The sequence below is a fragment of the Chaetura pelagica genome, unplaced genomic scaffold (genome assembly GCF_000747805.2).
Source record: "Chaetura pelagica isolate M959 unplaced genomic scaffold, ChaPel_1.0 scaffold642, whole genome shotgun sequence".
NCBI lineage: Eukaryota > Metazoa > Chordata > Aves > Apodiformes > Apodidae > Chaetura > Chaetura pelagica.
Window position 1 is genome coordinate 609,749 of NW_009952704.1, and position 26,345 is coordinate 636,093.

Below are 26,345 nucleotides of genomic sequence, written 5' to 3' on the forward strand. Positions count from 1 at the left end.
TGCCGCACAAAGGGAAATATTCCTGGTTCTGAATGTGTAGAGATGACATTGATAAATTCTAGGCCATTTCTAAAAGACCTAAGATTTTAAACCTAACTAGGAACTCTTACAGTTCAAAGGAACATGGAAAAAAAATTGGTCCAAGATTTTCCATTTGGCCCCCCACTCAGATATTTGGCAGTTTTTCCAGTATTTTAAATGTTGAACTATAAGAGATTTAGAGAGTATTGCTTTTGTGTTACTATATTTTTGGAAGGAAATAGTCTTGTAACCTTGCAAAGGAAAAACAGATTATTTTTCTTTTGGGTTTTTTCTGTTGTTTTTACAGGAACACCAAGACAGTATCCTCGGGAATACAATGCAAACTGCAATTGCCTTACTGAATAACATGGTTGCTAGCAAAAGCACAAACATGAGGTTACTCTTGGAAGAAGGTATGTCTTTTATTGTTAGTTATTCTCTTTACTATATATGTTTCCCAGTCTGTTGTAATGCCTGAAACTGCATGAAACTGCACACTTTTGTGTATTTATGTTCTATAGAGGTTGTTAGATAATAGCGTTGTAACTGATTAGTGCTACCTATCACTTCATCTACCTCCCTTCCTGATTCTATTATGAATTAAATTTTTAGAAAAGCAGGAAAATGTGGTTACAAAAGAATTCCTGACTGAAAGGTATGCTAAGTCTGTGAAGAATGGCTTTGGAAAAGGCTGCATTAGAGCTCTGACCATAACAGTGCAGAGTGCAGGCAGAGAGAGTCTCTACATGTTTTTGCTTTTGTCAGTGCTCAGACCTGTGAAATAATTTGTACCATACTTCTGCACTTTAAAAAAAAATTAGCTTCTGTTCCAGTCCAGTGATACAGACTAATGGATTGGAGCCCAAACTGACGAGGGAGTCTTAGTATACAAACAATTCCATGCCTTCATTTCACTATATTTTATTATTGAAGCTCCTTTTGTCTAGAACTTGGTTCTGATTTACAAAATGAAGCATTAAATTTCTGCTGTTGGAAATCTATATAAATTTAAAACTTGTTCAGAAATATACACATTGATTTCATTACTTTCTTTGATCTGTAATGAGTAAATGACATCCAGCAAAATAGATCTACACTTGTACCTGTACTATTTGTAGAGAATAAATCAAAGATGTAGACTACTGGCATAGCAGCATGTAGCATACTCCAGAAGGAAAAGGAAGAAATTTTCATATAGAGAGACAGAGTAAAGAGACAGATAAGTCTCTTTTGAAACCAAGAGCTAAGAAAAAAGCTTCAAAATCTCTAGGAAAATGTTGGGTAAGATGTGAGGGGGAAACTTCATCAGAGCATAGCTTTTCTGTGGTAATCACACCAGAGGAAAAACCAGATGAGACATAGTATGTCTAATGGTTGAAGTATAGACATTGATGAGGTTGCAGACATTTGAAGAATTGGATCTATCTTAGATATATGTTATTTAAAAAAAAAAACAAAAAACAAAAACAAACCACAACTAAATAACAACAACAAAAAAAGCCCAAACAGAACGCATACCTGCCTAAAGCTCCATCAAGATTTGCAGGAGTGGTTATGCCTTCATTTTCATAATTACCTTAGCGTTCACTCAGAAAGTGGTATTCTGAGTTAAAGGTTTTTTACTCTGAGGAGACTGAGACCTGAGTTAAAGGTTTTTTACTCTGAGGAGACTGACTGGACAATGTTATCATTCAGGAGATGAACTGGAACTTGACGAAGGTAATAATGTGCTTTTCTCCTCTGTTTGAAATAGATCCACCCTGAAGTTAGTGGTGTGAGAATAGGGCCAGAAGAAGAGGAAAATAATACTGAATTGGAGAGGGATGGTTCATAGGATTCTGACTCATTGTTTATTTCTTAGAAAACTACCTGTCACACTTGGAATTTCTTGGGGTTTAGATGCAAGTGCTGCTTTTACTGTCTTGAGGCACATTTGCTTTATGTTGAGCAAAATCCTAAACTGGCACTGACCTGAGTGGCAACAGAATAACTTGTTAAAAGTACTGCAACAGGATAGTTTGTTAAAACTACACAATGACAGGCAAAGACGTTAGCTTGAGCCCCACAAGCACTATAACCACGTTATTGGTATGCCTTACTTGAAGTAATATACATAAAAAGCTCTGCCTTTCTGCACGGCAAATTAGGTGCTAAACTATTTAACAACATGGCAAAACTGCATTCATTCTCTCAATATCTCCTCTTTATTATCTCACAGAGCAAACTCCCATGTACCTTTTATGCTGCTGGTAGTAAATCAGTGTTGTTTCATTTCTCATCTGCTCCAAAAATAAAATGCATCTCTTTTTTCATGCTATTTTCCAAATTAAAGGAATGAGATAGAAACATTATAGAAGTCTTTTATATTTTGCTTGTGCTAGGTCATAAATTACTCCAATAATATTTTCAGAGTATTAGTGATTGGATAACACTAATTTTAGCTCACTGAACTTCAGCATCCTGACTAGGAAAAAGCAGCACAGCAGCCAAAAGTAATCTATCTGAAAAAAAAAAAGGTCCCTATATTCTCTCCTCCTTTTTCCCCATTGATTAATCTTAAGAGGACTGGAAACTATTGATTAGGTGCCTAATTGTTCAGTGAGGAACTTCTGAAATTTGATTTGCAAGAATGTTGTGTAGATACTGATCTTGTAATTGTGGACTGTAAGATTTTCTTTGAGTGAAAAAGGGAGAAAAGTTATTCCATACAAACTGGAGGGCTTTTTATCCTTTTCATTACCAACTGTAAATATGCAGTGTTCCCTACAAGAAAATACCTTAAATTTGGTCTGCCACTCTCTTTGATGTTCAGCTTTGTTATTTTTAAATTATTTTTGTATGATAGAGAAGGGCATGATCTAGTAAAATGTTCACTAAGCTCCCTCTTGCAGAAAAGGATCCTGGAGTCCAAACGGAAAAGTTGAACATGAGTCTGCAGTGTGTACTTGCAGCAATAAAGGCAAATCAGGGCAACCATATGAAAGAATAATTGGAAGATTGAGGAAAGTGATTATTCTCCTCTATTTGGCACTTGTGAGAATGCATCTGGAATTCTGTGTCCAGTTTCGGGCTCTAAGCTAAAAGAAAGACAATGAGAGACAGGAGCAAGTCCAGAGCAGGGCAACCACAGCTTTTAAGAGGGTGGCCCACATGGTGTGCATTTCCAGCCTTTTTCTGCGCTGTTACATGAAGTAATTCCTTCCCAGTTGCAGAACTCTTAAAGTTTAAGAGGTTTCTGGCAGCCTGTTTCTTGAGCTCAACTCTTTATCACATCAGCCACTTGCTGCATTTCAATGTCATCTTCAAATTCGCTGAAGGTGCATGTTATTCTGTCCTATTAACACTCTATGTCCAGGCTGTTAATGAAGGCATTCAACATTCATGAGCTATTCTGCTGTCTTTTAAAAGGTGCTGATGACAGCATATTATGGGCCATCAATTTCCCTTATTTCCCCATTACAGTGTGATAATTAATTCATGTATATATGAAGCTTAAGAAATTAAAAACTTTAAATACTTGCTAAATATTATGAGGAACTCAGGTAGGGGGATGGTCCTGTGAAGGGTTTTGGTTTTCCAAGAGGCCAGATGTTAGCAATGAGGAGTTCTTTCCAATTCTGTGTATGCCTTTCCTGAGCTGCCAAGAAGCAGTATTTTTGCAGACAGATCATCTGGGGACCCTCGTCAGTGTTTCCTTCTATGCCTCTTAGCCTTCAGAACTTTCTTCTGCTCAAAAGGGTTATATTAGGTGACAGATTTTATTTTTAATGGGTTGCAGCTTACATGTTGAACTTGCCCCTTTCTCAAGGAAATTGCATGATGGCACTTGCCTCATTACTACTTCTGTGATTTCCTGTTAATTACAATGATACGGTTGTGCATTTCAGCAACTTGCCTACAGAGTGGATTGCCTAGTATTAATTTCTCTCTCCCCTGAACTGTGTCCTTTTGTGTGACAATACATCAAACATTTAATGATAACCACTTGTAATGTTTAAAGGTGAAATGTAGAATAACATATGCAACTAGAGTCACAGAGGGAATTTTAAATGGCCTCTGCTGTGTTATCAGCTATTAAACATTTGTTCTGTTAACATTAATAACAATATTCACTTAATAATCAGAGGGGAATAATATAATTTCATTTAATTATTGAGACTGGAATTCAGCAAGGAGACTGGGATTAACATATGGTCTTTAGTGAAAAGTTAAGGTGAGATGCTAAGAAGCCAAGGCAGTAGTGATATTTTTAGCATGTGAAACATACTCTCTCATCTTCTGCCTGTCAGTCTTCTTCTTTCCTCCCTTTCATCATCTTTTGAAATCATTGAACAAAAGCATAGAGGTCCAAATATCCAAAGTATGTAGTGGCTCTGTAATAATCAATAGCTGAGGGAAAGGAGAGAGATGGAAGTTATTGCTATATCTTAGAAACAGGATGGGCTTCTCAAGTACCTGTTCCTGGCTAATGTACAGAAAATAAAGTTGTGCAATACATGATGCATCAAACAAACAAGCAATAATATATATACTTTACAGAAAGCAAGGGAACTTAATACCTAAAGTTAAATAGGGGAGTAACCAGTGACAAAGATAGAAAGTTATTGCCATGGAGATAGGTAGAGTTATAGGATACAAGTCTGTAGGAAATGGGGTAGCGTTAGTTCTACTGGCCACGAAACAACCAGCTCTGTATTACTTTGTGCTTGTCATATTAAAAGGGTTAATGTTTGTTGACTATAAAATTAACACCCAGTTGTAAATGCTAGAATCATCAGCTCTTAAGCAGGTGTTGTAGGAGTACAGCAGGTGATAATCTGTTTCTGAGGTCATTAGGACAGTCTACTGGAAAGGCATAAAATCTGTGTTAGACAGGTTGTGTCTGTTGACAGGCATTGACATAATGACCAATGTAGGCATGAAATGAACCACAAAGTCAGGTTTGGCTGCTTGGTAAGTGAATTGTGTTAGTATGCAAGACTGCTTAATTAAGTGGAAAGTGATGAGTAGTAAATAACCAAGTGTATCACAGCACCTAATGTAGTAAAACAGTACTCCAGGACAACACACAGACATAGAAACTCTTATTTTGCTTTCATTTACCTTGTTTCCTTGTTTCTTTTCTTTCTGTGTCTCTGGGTTGGTTTATTTGTTTTACAGGTAGTTTGTGCAAATTAAAAATAGAAAGTGTTGTGCCAGCTTAATTGTCTGAAGTTAGTTCTTTCAAACGTTTTTGTCCTGTTTGTCCCTAAGTCATGTTCAAAGGCAAGAAAATGCTTCATTTTAACTGTTGCATCATCTGCATTTTGTCTTTAGGATGAGTTTGGACACAGTATATTAGAGTGTAGAGAAATGTGTTTCAAAGGCTTTAGCTACTTCCTCAGGATCCTCATTCTGAAGATCTGAATAAAGCAGGTTGCTAGAAAATAAATCTTGTAGGCTGCAGCGGCTAACCTCTGATTGTCTGCAGCTATTTATTCCTGAGAATGCCTTAAATTTATTACATGCATATAAGCAACTACTTTCAGACTGTAAAAAAAGTAATTCTGTCTTTAGGAAAGGTTTCCACTAAAATTCAAAGCTGATCTAGTAAATTGTTTGCAGCCCACTATTAGTTACTAATGTGTTTATATTTTTAGCTTTTTTGGAATCTCATTATACTGTATAAATGGTTTATGATTTTTTTTTTATTATGATCTTATAAGGAGATGATGTGTCTATATAAAGTTCAATCCAGTCACATTGAATGGAAAGACCTTTCTCAGGTCCTCCTGCTGTGGTCCTGTGTTTGGCTGCTATCCCAAAGTAACCACCATTAGCAGTGTAAGCAGAGGTGTTTGTCTGGATGTTTAAACACAGTTTCCATTATATGGTACACCAAATCCTAAACTTTATTCACATATATATTATGTGTTAATGCTATTGAGTCTTGGGAACTAAAGTAAAAGTGAAATTGTAGGTTTAACACTTAAAAAACCAAAACTAGTTCTCAAGATCTTACTTAAAAATGCAACAACTATTTAGTATGACATGGTACTTCAAGTAGTTTGTCTAAAAACTAATGTTCCTAGTGGAAATGTAGAATGTCAGCTACAGCAGCTGTTATATCCAATACCATATTAAGAAAGCATGGTAGGTGCTCAAAGCAGTGACAATTATTAAAAAGGAAGAGATAAACTTTGTAGTCACATCATCATAATTCATTTGCACCTCATGAAAGAAAGATCAGCCTTCATGAGTGAGGTATCCTTATTCATCTTGTGGTCCACAGCTTTGACTTTTAGTCAAATATCAAGAGATTAATTAGATTTCACATGTCTTCGTGTGTCGTGTTGTTAAAATCTATTAAATATTGCATATCCAAAAAGTGGCACTCATGGGACCAACATCCAACTTTAATCTCTGTCTTAAAAAGAAACAAACAGAAAAAGTGTGTCAATCTTTTCCATATGTAGATCTGGGTGTAGAATGATGGGTGGATGACAATAAACTCTGAGCTTTCTAGATGGATCCCACAGGTTTCTAACTTACCTAAATCTTTGAGGTATATTCTTCTACCTTTCACTTCCTAACAGATAATTGTGTTTCAGCTTCAGTCTCCAAAAGATACTTGATTATGCTGCCCACAGAACACTTCTTAGGAACAGCTTCCAGCTTCCCAGCCAGCTCTCTCTCACCTGCTAAATTTTCAGAGTTCATGAAGTGCAGCAATAGATTTAGCTAACTTGGCAACTCAGATCTTCCTCTCTGCTACACCCATTTATGCAGCACTGGTCTAAACACTGGTAAAACACTGAGAAGGCATTGGTGTGATATTGCATGGCCCTTTGTTTTGAGGAATAAAAGTGAGGTTTTGGAGTTACTGGTTTCAAAATTGCAGGCTTTTCTTCCAAGATTGGAGAAACTAACTCACTTTAAGACAGCAATCAAGAAAAGGACCATGAATTAGTCATAGAGAAGAAGTCTACTTGCAAGGGAAAGGCAGTAGTCATGAAATTCTATAGAAAAAATTACATAAAATAATATGCCCTTAAAAAAAAGTCAAAACCAACCAAACAAAAAGACTCCAAAAATACATGCTTAGTTTGTGAAGAAATCAGATAAATGTTCCTACTGATTCTGAAGCCATTTACTCATTCTTTAGTACCCCCTATTTATTCCTAGGAAGCTGGACTTTTCTGCAAAACTTTTGCAGGATACAATATAGGAATATTTGTTCAATGACCAAAGATAGAAAATATGTTGTTTCTTGACATTACTTTATACCTGCTATTGTGCAGCACCCTAAGCAAATAAATAACTTCACTCATATGCAAAATATTGTGACTTTGGATGGAAGGAATGACAGGGAGAACACGTTAGGGAAAACAGGATGGCTAAATATATTTTTTCTGTATTTCATAGAATCATAGAATCAATGTTTAGAAACAAAATGCTCTCAGTTAAAAATAATTCATGTAAGAAATTATTTAAAAATATAGAAAATATATGCAGACAGACTTGCATCATCATGAACAGTTGCAGATGTTTCTTCTGCATCATTTGGATGTGACAGGGCAAGCCCCTCGGTTAGGAGGTTTGCACTTTACAGCCTCTGCCATGCAGGATGTAAGCCTTTCACACCTCCCTGCCAGTACTGTAGTAATTAGTTCAGCTCTTGAGGACAAGGGATGTCTCTCTGAACATCTAAAGATAGTAGCCATGTGTCACTATGTTCATTTGAGTTGCAGCTTGTGTGAGAAGTTAGTGACAGTTGAGCCTGAAGAAGTCCCTTCTATGATGTTATGAAGTTCAGAATGTATTTTTAAACAGTATTAAGACATGTTTTTCTGACCCAAAATGCCAGTCACTCAGGTGGAAGCATATAACATCACAAGGGCAAGCTTAGAAGTCTGGTATCATAAAAGATAAGTGGGAATCATGTCAAAATAGCATGATAGTAGTGAAGTCTTTGAGGAAAAAATAACCTGTGTCATCCTGTGATATTCAACAATACAGCCATCTGAAAAGAATGAAAATAGAAACAGTAATTGCTGTGAGAAACAGTTATGCCATTCAAGTAGAACCAACTCTGTTGTCGTTGAGAGCTGTACCCATAAGGCACAAAATGTCACAGCACGCTTGATAAGACTTCAAAGGATAAAATAAGTTAATAAAGGTTCAACAGTTGTTGCATCTTGTCTTGCTAGTGCTCTACTGCAAAGAGGACTGGCCTTCTCTGTGGCTGAAGTAGGCTTGCTGATACTATCCCTGTGGCCAGCCAAGCAGATCATCTTGCAGCATAGCTGCCTGATTAAATGACCTAAGATATCTCATTTTAACACTTCATTGGTGGAAGAGAAAGGAGTAATAACAAAAAATGTTTTAAAATTTTTCATTCTATGATATTCTAGTCTTAGAAGCTCTATGCAGAAATCTGATGATTTAACTGATCAGCTTAGTTTACTGGTGGGAAGTTAGTTCAATAAATATAGCCATTTCAAGACTTGGACTGGATTTGCATTTGTAATATGCCAACCATAATAAACATTTTTTATGTCTATCCAATTTCTAGAAAAAACTAAGACTTACAGTTTTGCATGAGCAATTACACTGACTGATAATATTTGGAAGTAGCAAACTCATTTTAAAAATGAGATTTTTATGCCAAAATGTAAGGCATTGATTTTGTATTTGTGGGTTTGGAAATCTGAAGGTTTCCTGATGACAAACTCAGGACTGGAATAAAGGAAGTAACCTGCAAAACCTCATGCTCCTTTTCACTCACAACCCCTCTCCTCACAGCTCTCAAGTTGGTGGCTGACAGGATGGAGACCAGGGAAACAAAAATCCCTCCTACCATAAGCAAAGACAAGGTCAGCTCTGAGCAATCTGTTTTAGTGTGAGATGTTCCTGCTTATTGCAGGGGGGATTGGACTAGGTGACCTTTAGAGGTCCCTTCCAACCCACTACATTCTATGATTCTATGCTATTTCTGCCCCCCCTCCCCCCAGAGACTCTTTGCTTTGCATGAATTCTAGGTGCTGCTTTTTCCGCAGTCTAGTTAAAATGTTACTGTTAGACACACTAGTACTCTGAAGTGCAACCCAAATCATAAGTTAGGACTGGTGAATTTGTTCAGTTTGAGGGAAAATGAGTGACTAGGTGGAATAGCTACCGTATTAGCTGTAAGTTAACTAATGATGACACAAACTATTTGTTACAGACAATTAATTAAAATCTAATTATAATGCTGTCCTCGTATAGCTTGTCAGATATATTTTGTTAGCTAAAAAATCATATGAAAGGATGAAATTAAAAATGTAACCATGTATTTGAAAAGAGGCTCAGTTTGAATACAGTTACTATGCCATAGCTGTTAGAGCATTCATATATTTTTCTATTCTAGTTGTTAGTAAAATTTCAGTATGAAAACAATGTATTGCTGCCAATTTATAATAAAGTTGCAAAGGTACAAAGCACTGTACACAAAATCAAGCTACATCAATCATGACTTTGTCCTCTAGGATAGTAGTCTTCTCGAGGTGCACTCACTAAATCCTACTGAAAGAAGTTCACTTTGTCGGTTGCTAAAAGCAAGCACTAGTTTTGGCAGGACCAGATCTATGTAGTGGTCTGATGGTTTTCAGTAGTTTAAAGAATGGTTTGGGATTTTTGTTTTGGTTTAGATGTTTTCAATACTTGTCATAGCTCCCAGATGGCCAGATATTTTCCTCTTCTAAGTTATTTGCAGGAAAATTATGGTCTGAAAAAATGTGTTTATCTCACAAAACAATCTGTTTAAACTGTTTGTGGACACTTAAACTTTAAAATAATTTTCTCTTTGAAGCAGTAAAGGTATGATATAATGGAGAAACTGAAGCTCTTTACATTTTTAAAGCCTTTTGAGAGTCCAAATTTGTACTCAAAGTAGTAGTCTATAGTACTTGGAACTTTTCCTGTGATGTTCATGTTTTTTCATGTAAATATATTTTATTTTGGAAATTTTACCTAACTTACTATGTTCATATATAGTCTTTATAGTCAGATGTTTACTTTTGCTGTTCAGGATCTAATTTCATAATATTGTTTAGCTCAGTTTTTCCAAATCTTGTATTTTTATGTGCATTTTATATTTAAGAAATAATTTCTATAAGTAAATTTCTTTTGAAGTCTAAAGCCAGAGATCCATGTCTATACATGGATTTTCCACCATCTTAAGGCAGAATATATTCAGGTGTGTGTGTTGTTATTTAGTCAAGTTACCACACTTTAGCTAGGAGTTATAAACTGAGTTTTTCCTACAGCATTTGGTCAATGCCTTGTAGATTTGATATGGTAATTAATTACATATATATTTGTATTCATGCTACATTTATGGCCACGTATGTGCACATAGTCAGTTTTTTAAGTCACCTGTTGGGGGAACCTTTGATGTACAGTTGAAATGTCCAGCTGAGGGACAGTGGTTATTTAAGCTGCTCTGACAAAAATGTAGCTGCTTACCTCATTATACCATTTGATTTTTAAAAAAATACTTGTCATAAATGTGGTACAATCTTATGTGTCCACTCTTTTTTTTGAAAAAGAAATATTTTGTCTCATTTTAGCCTAAGCCTTTTTTCTAGTTGGATCAAGATTATATTTATGTAAGAAGGGCTTATGAAGACAAGTGTGTTAGCAAAGACCTGTGCTCAAGCACATACGATGGGTTTCAGATCTGAGTTTTAAGCAAACCGGTGTAACTTTCCATTTAAAGAGGCCCTAACTTGATAAACACTGCAGGTTTTTGTTTCATGAATAGGATTTAAAGATTTCTATAGATATCTCCACATTGTTAGAAGATACAGCATCAGCTAGCTATTCCTTCTTTTTGGCTGAGAAAGAGATATGTGCTTCCCTTTGAATTTTTAATATGAATAGGGGAAGAAATGGGATATCTTTGTAAAATCTAATGCTCTTTTCTGTCTTTTAGGAGACTGTAAAAACTGGGAAGTGTTGGGGTTTTTTTTCCACATTACCACCCACCTTTTGAAAAGGAAGAAAGGGTGGAAACTTCTTGTTCACCTGCAGCCATTTAGTTTCATCTTGTCTTATCTTTCCTGAGGGCCTTTCTTTCTTTGCTCATCATTGCAGGTTGTGTATTCAAAAACCTCTCACCCCTGTTCCTGTGAGACTTGAGAAAAATCCAGTAAAGTGTTGTTAATGGTTTTATTAACACTTTTAAAATATATTATGCCCTAGCTAACATGCCCAGATTGTGAAATAGAGCTTTTTAGCCAACAATACAGCCATGAGATACGACTTATGTCCCTGGATGACAGCAAAACTACTGCTGCTATTTGTATTACATAGAGTCTGAAAAGACACTAAAATTACCCATGATGGCTCACCAGTCTTTCCAATACACATTTTTGCTGAAAGAACTAGCTGTGTCCTTTTCAAACACAGACAGATATTGTATGTTTTGATCCCACCAGCCAACCCAGAATTATGTGAGGTGGAGGTTTATGCCATTATTCATCTTACAAGAAAAACAGAATTTTGACAGAAGATATGGAAAGAACAGCATTGCTTACAAGATTTTGCCTGTCCAGGCATATGGGTCAGGCAGTCACTCAGACTGGCTCTGTGCATTACAGGATCAGCCTGAATACAGAGGTACTCAGTCTGGACTGAGTGCAAGAATTGACTGGGGCTCTGCCTCATGCAAGAAAACCTCTGTTTGTGAAAGGCGTGCCTATGGTGATGCTTGTAACCAGTGACAGCAACACGTCCAGAAGGCAATACTCTTTACAATAACTTCCTAATTCAGTTCCATCAAGCTGGCCAGTGTTGGTGCTGCCTGTGGTGCCCAGTCTCCCACACTGAGTTGTAGCCCACTGTCCCAGTTCAGTGCAGTATTCTGGCAGGCCAAGTTGTGCAAAATGTTTCACCTTTACTTGCCATGAAATGGCTTGTCTAGCAAACTTAATTGCATATGCCTCGCATTTCTGCTATCTACTTTTTGCAGCTTCTCTTCAGTTCTTGCATAATTTGTTGACAGTCCAGTTTCACAGATCTTAATTCCTCTGGTCTCCCCATCAGAGCTGCTTTTACTTGGCATAGGTTCAGACTTCATTTTTCATAGCCTACTTCAAGTCCCTTTCACTTAATGCACAATCTTCATTAAGCCTGGTCAGTTCTGTCTTTCCAAAAATGTTGATGAACAAAGGCAAAGGACAACCTACTTAAAACAGAGCAGATCCAAAAGTCTGAGCAGATCTTAGATATTTACAGGTAGCAACTGCATATTGGTTCCATCTGGAAAAATGTGTGTGCTCCTGTACTGAACCTCATTGGGCACACCTAAAGCTGTTTGACATATTAAACTCTCTCTGAACCAGAAAAAGTGTTTCTTCATATAAGCAAAGGGAATCCATATCAAATATGTCCTGATGCCACCATTCTGTAGGATATCTATTGCAATTCTGAATCCTAGATGGAGCAGTGACCTGTATTTAATCTATTGCTGAGCATATTATTTTGGAAAATACTGAGGATATTACTTCATTGTTTCAAGCTGCTGTTCAATTTTTTCATTCTTGATGTTTGTCTCTTCACTTGTGATAAAATGAAGGAGGAGTAAAGGAACATGAGCCTTTCATTGCAAGTTCCCCTTTACCCCCCACAACCCCTTGTCTATCTTATAAAACAAAAAGATTAAACTTAATTTATTTACCTGAATTTGTTTTCTAGAATCAGTGATCTGAGCGTAAGCAGACAGGAGGAGAAATGTGGGTACATAGTGGTAGTGGCTAAGGTGCGTAAGAAGGGACACATGAAGCACACCTTGGGGACACCATGCTGGAAGCTCCCTGTGTGGGAACAAGTTGATAAAGTTACTGGGACCCTGTAGGACATTAATGCCTATTAAACACCTATGGCCCACAGAGCAGACATGGTGGAGAGAAGAGGAAAGGTACTGTCATGATTTAACCCTGACTGGTCACTGAGCCAGTCTCTTACCCAGTCTGTTACCATATACACAGGTAAGGTTGAAAATCATGGATAGGTCAAACTAGAACAAGCATCCATGCAAATAAAACCAGACATATGCCTAAGGTACCTTACTTAAAGGAATAATAACATAGAATCATAGAATGGTTTGAGTTGGAACCTAGTTCCACCCCCCTGCATGGGCAGGGACACCTCTCACTCAATCAGGTTACTTGGAGCCCCATCCAGCCTGGCCTTGAACACTTCCAGGGATGAACAACTTCCCTGGGCAACCTGTGCCAGTGTCTCACAACCTCATGCTAAATAATTTCTTCCTAATGTCTAATCTAAATCTTCCCTCTTCCAGATTTAAGCCAGTATCCCTTGTCTTCTCACTACCTTTTAAGATACTGGAAGGCTGGTATGAGGTCTCCCTGGAGCCTTCTCTTTTCCTGGCTGAACAACCCAAACTGTCTCAGTCTGTCGTTGTAGGAGAGGTGCTCCGGCTCCTTGGATCATATTTGTGGCTGGACTTTCACCAGGAGCTCTATGTACTTCTTATGTTGAGGGCTTCAGAATTGGTCATAGCTGCACAACAAGATTTACTGTCATGTAACACCCTGACCTCTGTTTAAAGCTTTTGGTCATGTACATTTAGATACACCAAGGCCACCTTGGACAGTTGCAATTACTGGTTGTCAGCTTTCATTTCTGTTGTAAACTTAGTTGATGAATGATGCAGGATGTTACAGGAATCTGTGGTATAGATTCAGTTTTGTTGTAATAAACAGCAGCAAATTCCATTTAGTGGGTACTCTACCCTTTGCTTTTGTGCTTCAGTCTGTTTGTAACAGTTGTAAAAGACTGTCACTTGATATAAGTATTTGTTCTCTGCAAGTTTTCATCCTATGGAACGCTGAGGTAAATAGACCAAAAGGAGTAGGAATATTTAATGTCTTTTTTTACAGAGCTGACTTTTCAGTATGGAAATGTATAGAGTTTTTACTCTTATTCTTTGCTGAATATATGTGGAATCAGTAGTCATCTGTGGTTTATTTCTGCAATTTAAAACTGTTGGAAAACTTTGGAGAATTTTCTGAAGCCAAGGTTCATTGATCCTCATCATTCTCAGTCCAGGGACTCTTGAGGGCCTAGCTGGAGCAGTTAGTGCTGGTAATGTCATTCAAAGCTGTCAAATGCTGTCAATTTGTGACAACAGTTTAGGTCTGTATCTGCATTCTGAGGCTGTTTATACCTGGGCTGCACAGCTTTTGTCAAAAAGGCAGCTCTCAGAGTTTGAATGTGGCCTCTCAAGGATTCTCGTAGAAAGGAAAGTTGATGCCAAAGCAGAAGCATGTTAAGATATTTGAAGTGGATAAATCAGGTTTAATCTTGTGTGACAGGAAGTCTATTATTAAAAGGGAAATCTCTTTAGAAAAAGTTCTAGTTCTAAATTAAGCCCAGGATATAAATTCTCCATGTATTTTATCATCTGGTAATTGTTGCAGGCTTGATCTTTCTGAGGAATTAAGTAAAAATTCTGTATCAAGACTTTACTGACTCTGAATTTTGCTGAATGCAAAGAACTCCTAATTGAACAAAAATAACATTTTAATCTAGTGGAGAACTTTTTGTCTAGTTTTTGCTATTAATTTGAGGACTTCATGCAGCCTTTGTTTTTCTAAAAAAAAGCTTACACTGTCTATTAATTCACAACATGCAAGCAGAAGTTTTTCCATGTAGCTGTGAACTAGCAACCACTAATATCTCGGGCTAGTTTTAGAGGAGGTGTTGAAGACTGTTGCCTGTCAGAGAGTAAGATTCTTGTACAGACTGTTAAAACCTGCTGCTTGGGAAATCTCCTAAGCATCATCTAACTTCCATCTGACAAAACCAAGACTTTTATTATAGTTGACACCTTGTAGGGGATGAAACAACATGTAGCAGGATCTGACTGTAGAATTACTATGCTATAAAACATATGCTATAAAACATGCTATAAAACAGACTACCATCTCTAATCTATCTCCAACATATGGGGAAAAATACCTAGCTGAAAAGCTACTACAAAGTTTACTTAGCAGCAATAATAGTCAAGCCAGACAATGTGATTTTATCTTATTGAAGTCTTGGTCTATTTAATTTTTTTGTATGATGGAAGTTTGTGCTTGCAAGTACTTCACAACTGACATATTGAAAGACTACCTACAAAAATGCTTAAATCCTTATGAAAAGAATGGAGGTTGGGTGTTTAATATATGCACAACTTGGGATAGAAATATTTGAAAGGTATACTCCATAAAGTCACTGTATTACCTCCATCCCTTCACAGATCTTCCAGCTAGAAGGGCCGTTTGAATGTGTGCATCTGTTTCAGGCAGAACCAGAAGGGTTAATGCAGGCTGCCTGATGGAGCAGTTCAGAGCAGCCTGGCACAGCTTGTCAGGGGAGACTAAGGAGTACTTGCATCCTCTCTGTCTCACACATGCACGCTCACACACAATTGTAGGGGTAATAACCTCCAACAATGGATCACTAGCAAACAGCTGGGAAGAACTAGTGTTTGCCATCAAGAAAGCTGTTTATAAAATCAATGTCTGTTAGGCAGCCTTGGCATTGTACTGTGCTGCATTGTCAGATACCTCTTGGGATGATAGTACTCAATTTTACAGGCATCAAGGGCCTTATGCTCCCCAATCAACAAAAAGCAGCCTATTTGTGATGTACATACCATATGTATTAGTGACAGAACCAGCAGCAAAGCTTACTACTCTGCTGGGTACTAAATTTCCTCTCTGAAATGCAAAAGTTTAATTTTAATAAATAATTTTAAAAGAAATGTTTCCTTATATGCAGTCCCACAAGGCGCCTGATATGAGCATTTCAAGTCTGTGTGTGCATATTCAGTGGATCCTACCTTTCTGCTGTGTTTTTCACTTATCTTTTTCTAGCAAATGCCCAATTATTCTCAACTACTTACAGAACTTAAGAAGCAGATAGCATTTCTAGAGACTGTGATGCCAAGCAAATCAAACCTGACTACTAAGATGAGACACTATTAATTTCCTATCAACACTGTGAGTATGTGCCCTGGACATCATTACAGTCCATAGTTATATAGTATTCTCTCATAAAAATCTCGGCTATTTCTTTTTCAGATAGACCTAGAAAGTATTTGGATGTTTTATCATTATTTTCAGAGGAAAGTTACTGTCTGATTCTTCATTCTATCCCTGTTGAACAACTTTGTGTTCATGTTCAATGAGTTATACTCCTAGGAATGAGAACCATCTCAGCAAATGTTGTCTGGAACAAAATCCCCTGCCTTCAAAACTTTGATGCTATGTAAACATGTGTGCTTTGAACTTAGTTTCAAACAGCTTGGATATCTTTTCTGAATTAATTACAGTATGGTTGAGTCAGTCTAACACAAAAACTTGAATTCAGTTGAAATTTTGTCACAGAAACCTTAAGGAGATTCTAAGATGGGAAATCCCTTTTTTCCTTTTTCTTTTTCGCTTTGTGGGTGTTTTTTTGTTGTTGTTCTTGTTGGGGTTTTTTTGCTGTTTGGTGTTTTTTTTTTTCCATTTTCAAAAGCAGCAGCAAATCAGGAGCTCCCAATGGACGAGTGGTGATACTTTCAGAAGTACTCCTCTTCTGTGTTTGTAATTCTAATCACATCTTTTCATACAGAACAACCACAGTCTTACCTAGTTGGTATAATTTATTGTATTTTACTATTTTTTAATTAACCAGTCAAGCATATTTAATGGTATGTGATTTTATTATTCCTAAATTGTTCAAGTTACATTTTTACTATATTTTTTTTTCCCCCTTAATGAGAGAATCTACTTGATTTTCTATCTTTTAGTTTTCTGTTCTAAATACCTGTTGGTCTGAATCACCTACAAGTTTGTTCCATATATTACATTTTAGAAGAAGGTAAATTCCCATGCTGGGAGGATTCTCTTTGGCTGGGTAGAGTTTGACATGGTTCCCTGGGGAGTTATCAATTCTATGCTCTTTCTTCACAAGTGAAAGATGCCACCTATAAAATGCCTTCTAGCAATAACCACTAAATGTTGCCAGTCCTGAAAAAGTAGAGTTATGTCATGCTTTGAGTTAAAGCAGAAATATCTTACCATTGAGAATGTCAGGCCTCTGTTCTCAGGCATGCACACTCAAGCTAACATAATACTTCCCAGTCTACTTTCAACTCAGCTGTAGTAAAGGTGATGACTGGCTTCTCTGTGATTGTTATAATCCTTACCACTCACATTTTAATGTGTGTGAGGGTAGGAAGACCTGCTTGGGCACCACTAGTGAGTGCCCTTACCTGCCATATGTGAAGGAAAAGCAGAGCCACAGTCTCTTCCCACAAAGGTAAGCTCTGGAGAGCCTTGACCACTGCAGCATGATAAATTCAAAGAGATTTTGTTCCTCAAATGTAGCAATTCTTTATTCAGTTACAAAATGTCCAGTCATTATCCCAGTACTAGGAAGAGACTATCCAATATGTGCAAAATTTTCCTCTTTAGATGCTATGAATTTTTAAGATGAGACTAGTAAATAATTTTCAGGGCATCAGTCATTTAATTTATATGTTCAACAGCCCTATTGTTTTCTTTCCACTTGGTCTGGCATCCATAACTCACCAAATCTTGAAATCTGTAGTGACCTAATTTTCTATCCTAGTTTATTCTTCCCTCAGTAATATTGTAGTACTAACACAAATATTACCTAAAACATGAACAGTAACAAATAATAAAGAAAAAGAGCAATGTAAGCAACAAGCCTCTTCAAAAGATGACATTACCCCAAATATACCATTTGCTTTATGTCGTCTATTTGCAGTTGTTCAAGAGAGTAGACCTTGAGTAGTATGCCTGTGATTCAAATTAAATCCCAGGTTTATGTAGGTAAATAAGTTTTTCTAATTAATCTTTATGACATGGTAAATTATATTAAATGGTCAGTTACTGAGAAGCTAATTCCTATGTGATAGAATCTACTGGACTACAAGCCTATGTTTCTTCTTAATCATATTTTTGAGTTTTGCAATTAACATTAAAAATACTATGAAATATGTTTCCTAGTTAGTCTGGTGGTATAATTTCTAGTTCCCAATTTGGTATTATTTTGAGTAATTAAAAAAAACCAAAAAAACCAAAAAACTCAAGCAGGTCCACTCTGTAAGTAAAGAAGGAATAAAAGTCTGGTGGATAGATATCCAGTAATATCCCTGGGTAGTCAGTTATGTGGGTGTGATACAAATAGGAAAAACAGCTCTCCAGAGAGCATCATATAGAGAGGAACAAAGAGAAACCTTTTTGCTGGGCTGAGGGGTTTGCTGCTGGCTGTGTGGCTGTGTGGTGGCATTGTTCAGAGGAAATGCACCTGCTCCAACATTTTCTTCAGCTGAAAGCAGGCAGGTTTGTTGAATGGTCTAATTGCTGGCAGGCATGAAAGGATTGCCTAGAAGATTGCTTCCTAGGCTGGCCTTTTGATGTTTCATATGATTTGGAAGTGAGGATTTCTTTTCCTTTATCTGTGTTGCTAATAGGTGAGAATAAAATCTCTCCTCTCAGCTTTCATTCTAGAAAGTATCATGGCACATTCTGTCCAATGAGCTGTATCATGGGCCAAAAGACTCCTTTTATCTTTTGAATAGATTTGTAAAACACAAGCATAGTCATCACAGTCCACATTCATGAAACACTATCAGTGACATGTTCTTTTCATTGCAGGGGTCTCTGGGCAGGACAAATACTCTGCTGTGAATCCTAGGTTTGTCAAATGATGTAAAACTGCAGCTAGGGATTTTGGATGCAGTCCTTTCAAGACATATTATGAATCTTGGTCTGCCATTAGAACAGGTTCTTTGTTTGCTTCATTCCAGACATGTTACTTTATAAACACAATCATTCTAATGCAAAATCCACATTTTACATTATTTTTCTGCAAAATCTGAATAGCAGAGAACTGCACTGGAACATGATATTTTGAAGATCTTCCTTTTACAAATAAATATAAGGCATGACTGGTGCACTATGAACTACTGGAATAATAATTATAGCTACAAATTATATTATAGATTCTATTTTGTTGGCTGAAACTTGCAAATTATTAGAGTAACAAAAAACCCTATAAGTTAATTAAGTTTTTAATTAATCATTAAATTATGATGCATTACCATACCCGTGTAAACTCACACTAACACTTTTCTCTTGACAATCTGGACTGTTTGCAACAGTGTGCAACATATTTGAAAGTAACAGCATACTTAAAATATGTAGTTTATCTCAGTAGAACTATATTCCTTGGGTTTAATTTAGCTGTGCTTAACTCTTCACTATGGTACAGAATTCAAATTCAGATTCACCACTTCAAAAGTTCAGGAGTGCACAGGGTGTGCCTTTTGGATGAGCTTATTTGACTTTCTAATGAAGAGTTGAAAATTACTGCATAAGAAACTTACGTCTGTTAAAAAGAACTCAAAAATATATTGTTGGAAGTGGTTTTTTAAGAGAAACACTTTTTTAGGCTTTATTGGAACTTAAGAAACATGTGGGTCTTGAACCACTTGTAAAATCTGGCAGAAAATCTTAAATGTGTCTTCTGAAACTTGGAGATCCATATCCAGTTTTTATATGACGACTTAATGAATTATGAGTACATTTTCCTTTTTTTAGAATTGCATCCTCTTTTTTAAGACTATCTATTTTGGGATTCAATTTCTGAAATGCTGAGACATTCCTGTGTTGGTCTTCAGAGCTACCTTTTGAGTAAATTGGTTACAGTACCATTGGCCAAGGTTGTTAAACTTCTATTGAATTTTGTCATGGTCACTGTAAATTATACCAGGTTACCAATCTTCTCTTTTGAGGGCAAACAATGTGTATTTTGTCTTGTGGTGTAAGCAAAAATTATATTTACGTCTAATTGTGGCCTCCAATTTTCATTATATCGTGACAGAAGAAAGTATTTCAAAGAGTATGTCTAGAAATTTACTTACTTGGCAAGAGGTCAGTCTGGTTTATTTTTTTATCTTTGGAACCAAGTGTTTCTCAGCTTTCTGTATGAATCATGCAGTGTGTTAGGGAACATTTTGCACCAGTGTTTTATTTGAAATGTCTTTATTATAAATGTTTGAAGTGTTAAATTTTCCTAAGGTATTTTAACTCCAGGAAAAGCTGTGGGTTTTCTCCCCCCAGATTTCCAAATTTAGCATGTGTATCTTTGTATATGTAAGTTTTTGTGAGTATGTGTAAATCTATATAAAATTTGCCAGTTCTGATGTTTTTGTTAGCTAAGTACATGTGAATATTCTACTGTATTTCAGGCGTTGCTAATGCACATCGGCTTAGGATGTAAATGCTCCAAGAGAATAAAATCTAGCTGATTATGTTATTTGTATCTCTGCATGATAAGAAGGTTGAGTGTTGATTTCACCTCCCCATTCACCAAACAGCAGGAGGGAGGCAGTTGTGAGATGCAGGCTGGTACAGGCCAGGGAATAAACTAGTTATTCTCTTCCAACTGGAAAGGGAAACAATTGCAGATCAGAATCATAGGTCCGGTTGTTCCATTCACTACTAGTCATTCCCTACTTAGTGCTAGAAATGCAGAGAGGACTACTGCCTAAAAATTTTTTATGATCACCCATACGATGCCTTCATTTGAAAGAGGTCTTGGCAGTGATAATCTCAAAGTCACTGTCTTAAGGGTTATACGCAAGCCATCTAGAAATCACAGACATGACACGTTCATTTTGATGTGGCAGTGGTTTTTGTGGCCATAAACAGGGAGAAACAGAGTGTACTTGGGCATATTTCTGCAGACAGTTTTGCAGAGCCTGCTTTGGTAGGGACCAACTGTTACTGGACTGTTTCCTTAGCTTTATTCTAATTTAACCTGGTGAAAAAAGGCACAGAATGACCTCAAGTTTTGTATTGGGTAGACACACAATTATATCTGTTCGTTTTCTTCTTGGTAAGTACTGGTGACATCACTTAAATATGTCTCTTCATGCTGTCTCACTTTTGCATGAAGTGTTCAGAACTGCAACAGAAACTGTACTTTAAACAGGGGGAAAGGAAATTAAATGTGCAAGATTAGACTGATATAATGTTGAGAGTTTGGTTTATGCAGACAATACCCCAGAAATTGAAAGCTTAGCCTGAGCTGTAGTCCATCAGTCAAACAGTTTTGGAAGAATAATGTTAGTCATCACAGAAGCTCAGAAAGATGTGAGATATAAAGAGACTGTAACTCTTAATGATTGTGACCCATAGCTGTATTCTAAATGAATGTTTTTTATTTAATTTCCTGAGGAAAGTAGTAAGGATGCTGAATAGGAAAAAATTTCATGGAAGTTTAGTTAATTGATGGGGCAGCTTTCAAAGCAAAAATAGTTTGACACCACACAAATTTGACTACTCTTAAAAGCTGAATGGTATAATTACATATTATATTCTACAATGTCTCATTTTACTCTTGTTCTGCTGTTTGTAAAAATATACGTACAATTACTTTTTAAAGGACAATTTATAAAAGGTGTCTTTATACTTCAGTGAAATCAATTCAATAATTCAGTCATTTTTAAAAGTCATGGGGATGAAGCTAATATGCTAATATAGTACAATGTTACTACCTGTGTGCACACAAGTCCCAATATAGCTAATTGTCAGTTTAAAATAACATAGTTTATAAACATTATTATGTTCTTGGTGAGGAACAAAATATCTTTCCTTCTTTATGAAACTCTGAAAGAAAAGGATTGTGATAAAAGAGAATTAACTCAGTCACTTTGTATTTGAAACTAAGAAAGATTCTAAATTGTATTAGTGTTGCCTTGAAATGGATCATATTTTTTCTGTGAGTTGATTTCTCGGTTAAGCAAGCTACAGAGGCTGATGATATTAACTTCCAAAGAAGCTGAAAAAAACAAAAAAAGCTTGAAGACAAGAAGATATTTTCAGGAAACTTTTTACTACCACCACTCAATCAGATCTTAATAACATTTTAGATGTAGTATTCAGTATTTTATTTATAATACTCTTTTGAAGCTACTTTATGTTAAGCATGACTGTTCAATTCTACAATGCAAGCAGATGAGGAGGGTTGTAATTGGAAGACCTTAATATGTAATTTTGTAAAAGCCTGGAGAAATTGCTTAATTCTTGTAACCAGAAGTGTTGTGAAGGAGCCTTCTGTAGCAGCATGCCACAGAAAAGTTTAGGATTTAAAGTATGCATTTAATGAAAGTTACATAATTTTCCATGCAGTTAGCAAATTTGATTGTATCAGTTTAGCTCCCTTTGTGAGCTGCTCTGAACAGAAGAGGAAGTAATTATAATGATGGAGAAAAAAAGGAAATTTAATAAGTATTCATAATGTATGCAAAATTTGGTTTTAGGCTAATCTGTTCTTTTTAACTGGGCTACTTTCCACATTGTTCTTTTCCTGAGAGTCTATTTTTTTTTTTTGTCTCCCTTTCTATCTAGGACTGACTCGTCACGTATGTAATCTCCTAATAGAAACCGTGGCTCTGTACTTGGAGGCAAATTACAAAAGCAGCACCAAAACTGCAAATGCCCTGCTTCTGTCCTTGCTTAACATTTTGCACTGTATGCTGATGTACACAGTAAACATTGTGCGCCAGACTTTACAGGTATGGAATGTGTTTCCTGGAGTCATCCCCATCTTCAACAATTTTTAGATATCCACTATTCTGATTGTATTGAATTTTTAGTTTGTTGTGAAAAGAGTGTGTCTTTTCAACTGCATATCCATGTTCCATGTGCTTACTTGGCTAGACTATTCATACCAGCCTCACTATGCTGGAAACACAGATCCTAGCTGACTCTCGTTTCTGTACTTCAGCATTTGCTCAGTGATAGTTCAAAGCCTTTTTCTTCCATTCATTTCAAAAGAAAAAGATTACTCTGCAAAACCCAGTATATTTTATCATGAATTGCACATGATTGCTGTGCTTGAAAAGCACGGGTCACCTCTGCATGTGTGTCAACAAAAGTATTCGCTCTCTTACGCTGATCACTTGGTCCTCCAAGTTTCTGTCTCAATCATTGTGAATCATGGCATTGGTAGGACTTCCTCCTCCAGTGAAGACTTCCACCTCCATATAAAAGGAGCTCAGAAAGATATTTGCCATGCATCTACATAATATTCCACTATCCAGGTGTCAATAAATGCATCACAGTGGTGATAGCAAATATTCTTAGACTGTTTTTATAGGGATCTTCTTAATACGATTCCTTGTAAAACAGAACTTGAAAATACAGAATCAAATTTTCTCCTATTATTCATTTTTGACACTTAAGTTTACTTTTACAGATGATACTACCTCCACTTGGTATCCTTTTTATTGAAGCTTTTTATATGTAAGCGATAACTGTATCCAAGTACTTGTGTTTTGGCACAAAGGTTCAGGTTAATTTACATATCTGTTTTGGAGCAGTGTCATCATATCATGTTCCACAGGTGATAAAAAAGTAAAAAAGTAAAAAGTTAAAAGTAATTTGCAGTCTTGATTTGACTGTATGTAGTGACTTCATGTAGGTTTAAATGTGCTATAATGTGTATACTTTATATACATACATAAACTTTCGTTTCTTTAGTGATGTTCATTCTCTTTCCAAAGACACTAAATATATAACAGTTAAAGTAAGTAGTCAAGTATCCCTGAGGGAGGATGTCTTTCTTCTCATCCAAGCATTAATCAGAAAGAGCCATTGTAAATTTTGCCCAAGCGAACGTGTCTTTACTTCCCTTTCTTGATTAATATAAACACTTGCTTTTTTTGTCTTCTCTTTTACCCTTCTTGGACTTCTGCATTCAAAGTGTTTGTGGCGAGTCTTAGGGAGGAAAATACCAATGTCTTACTACCTGGAGAAACAGCTTTTCAGATCTCTCTTATTTCAAAATTCTTCCCTTTTGATTCATCAGTATCAAGAGTAATAATGTCTCCTTTCTCCAGGGCCTTGCTCATGTGTTCACTTAGCCAAGCAAGTCCTCAGCTATTACATTTGGATGACAGTTTTGGGATTAAGATTTAAATGAAACACCATACAAAAAGATTTTTACATGAGTATTTCAGACAAAATGTTTACATTTTTCTCTAACAGCTAGACTTTAGAGGGTCACGGTCCAAAGTTGCATGGATCTTGCAAGCAGACCTTTCTGGAGTCCTGGGGCAGAGATGAGTCGTAATTAACACTGCCTAGGATGGCAGTGTGTTTTGATGAGTGGGGATGTTCATGGTCAGAATTACAATCAGGTGTGTCAACTGCACCATTCACCTTGGTGTAATCTACACACTTGATGAGAGTGCACTTGATTCCACTGTCTATGTCATTGATGAAGATATTAAACAGTATTTGTCCAAGTACTGACCCCTGAGAGGCACTAGTTGTCACCAGTCTCTGTCTGGACATTGAACCGTTGACCACTACCCTCTGGATGTGACTATCCAACCAGTTTCTCATCCACCAAACAGTCCACCCATCAAACCCATGTCTCTCTAATTTAGAGAGAGGATGTTGGGGAGACTGTGTCCAAGGCCTTACAGAAGTCCGGACAGATGACATCCGTAGCTCTTCAATTGTCCCCAGATGTAGTCACTCCATCATAGAAGGCCACTTGGTTGGTCAGGCAGGACTTGCCCTTGGTGAAGCCATTCTAACTGTCTTGAATCACCTCCCTGTTCTCCATGTGCCTTGTCATAGCTTTTAGGAGAATCTGTTCCATGATCTTCTCAGGCACAGAGATGAGGCTAACAAGTCAGTAGGTCCCAGGGTCTTCCTTTCTACTCTTCTTAAAAATGGGTGCAATAGTTCCCTTTTTCCAATCACCCAGGACTTCACTGGACTGCCATGACTCTTCAAGAATCGTGGAGAGTGTCTTGGCAACTACATCAGCCAATTCACTCAGGACTCTGGGATGCATCTTGTCAGGTCTCATAGACTTACATATCTTCAGGTTCCTCAGGTGGTCACAAACATGATCTTCTCTTACAGTGGGTGGGACTTTGTGTCCTCAGTCCCTGCCTTGTGGTCCATCCACTCTAGAGGGATGGGAAGAGTGGTTGCCAGTGAAGAATGGGGCAAAAAATTATTGTGGAGTACCTCAGCCTTCTCCTTGTCTGTTTTCACCAGTTTGCCAGTCTTGTTCATCAGGGGAGGTGTGCTTTCTTTGACCTTCCTCTTCTTGCCGACATACCTGTAGAAGCCCTTACTATTCTTTGCATCCCTTGCCAAGTTCAGCTCCATCCATGTGTTGACCCTATTCCTACAAAGCCAAGGCTCTGAAGTCTCTTGTGATCACCCTTGGGCTACATATTGTGGCTTCATTGCCACCCATATGGAAGAGCAGTAATGGTAATAGTTTGAGGGCTGTACCAGGTTAGGAAGTTTCCTAGTAGTGTCCTTAACCCCGGACCCAGGAAGACAGCTAATTTAAATTATTATAATATGTTATTAATATTTCAGGATACAAAGTGAGTCAGAAGGACAAAACTGGACATAAATTGCTGAGTCACCTTGATTTTCTTGTTTGGAGTTGCTCTTAAAATTGCTCCCGATAAAAGAAAAAAGAGTAGTTGAACTTCAATGTTAACATAGGCATGTCATGTTGAAAGAGAATACAAATGCATAAAACATTTATGGCTGTCAAGATGTCTTTTGCATTTACAATTTATAGCATTTTGCTGAAGAAATGTCATGTAGGTCAGTATGTTCAGCTTGTGCAGAATGGGCATGACAGCAGGAGTCCCTTCTGCTTTGTGCTTATTGTTACAGACGCAGGGAGCGTTAACTGGTCATTGGGAGCCTAGGAATACTTAACTAGAAAAGAGGGTACAAGTCGCCTTCAAACTTCCATTCAGACTTCAACCACCTAATGGAACTGGTTTCTCATAATGGAACAGTTACTAAGGTTGCTTTTTGTTTTTTCTTATCTTATTAAGGCACAGAAATCTGGCACAGGAGGGGACACGCAGGCTGCTGAAGAACTTCTGGTTATCAATAAACCCTTGGCCGATCTAATTAGCCCACTTATTCAGCTGGTGAGAATTTGCTTGTTTGTAAGCCTTTTGGAATGTTGCTGAAGTTGGGATTATTCAATTGAATTCAACATCTTAGAACTCAGTTTGCTAGTTTTTCACTGTTTATAAGCTAGTAGGAAGGAAGGATTCTAACCATTTTTAAGAAATTATAGGTCACAGGGACATCCAGGTAAGTCTGTCCCAACCACAAAAGTGGAACAAGGTACAGGCTGCAGTTTCTCATGTCAGATACATGGGTGTTGCCAAATTTTAGCCCTTTAGAATGGACTTGTGATCACTGCAT

At 37.0% G+C, this 26,345-nt stretch overlaps 1 protein-coding gene across 1 annotated transcript in view; it reads left to right on the forward strand.

Moving 5' to 3' along the window:
- ULK4 (unc-51 like kinase 4) overlaps positions 1–26,345 on the forward strand; it is a 219,221-nt gene that overhangs the window by 130,528 nt on the left and 62,348 nt on the right. Inside the window, 3 exon segments of the mRNA XM_009994107.1 lie at positions 329–434; positions 22,485–22,651; positions 25,964–26,062. Of these exon segments, the coding sequence (XP_009992409.1) occupies positions 329–434; positions 22,485–22,651; positions 25,964–26,062 (372 nt within the window).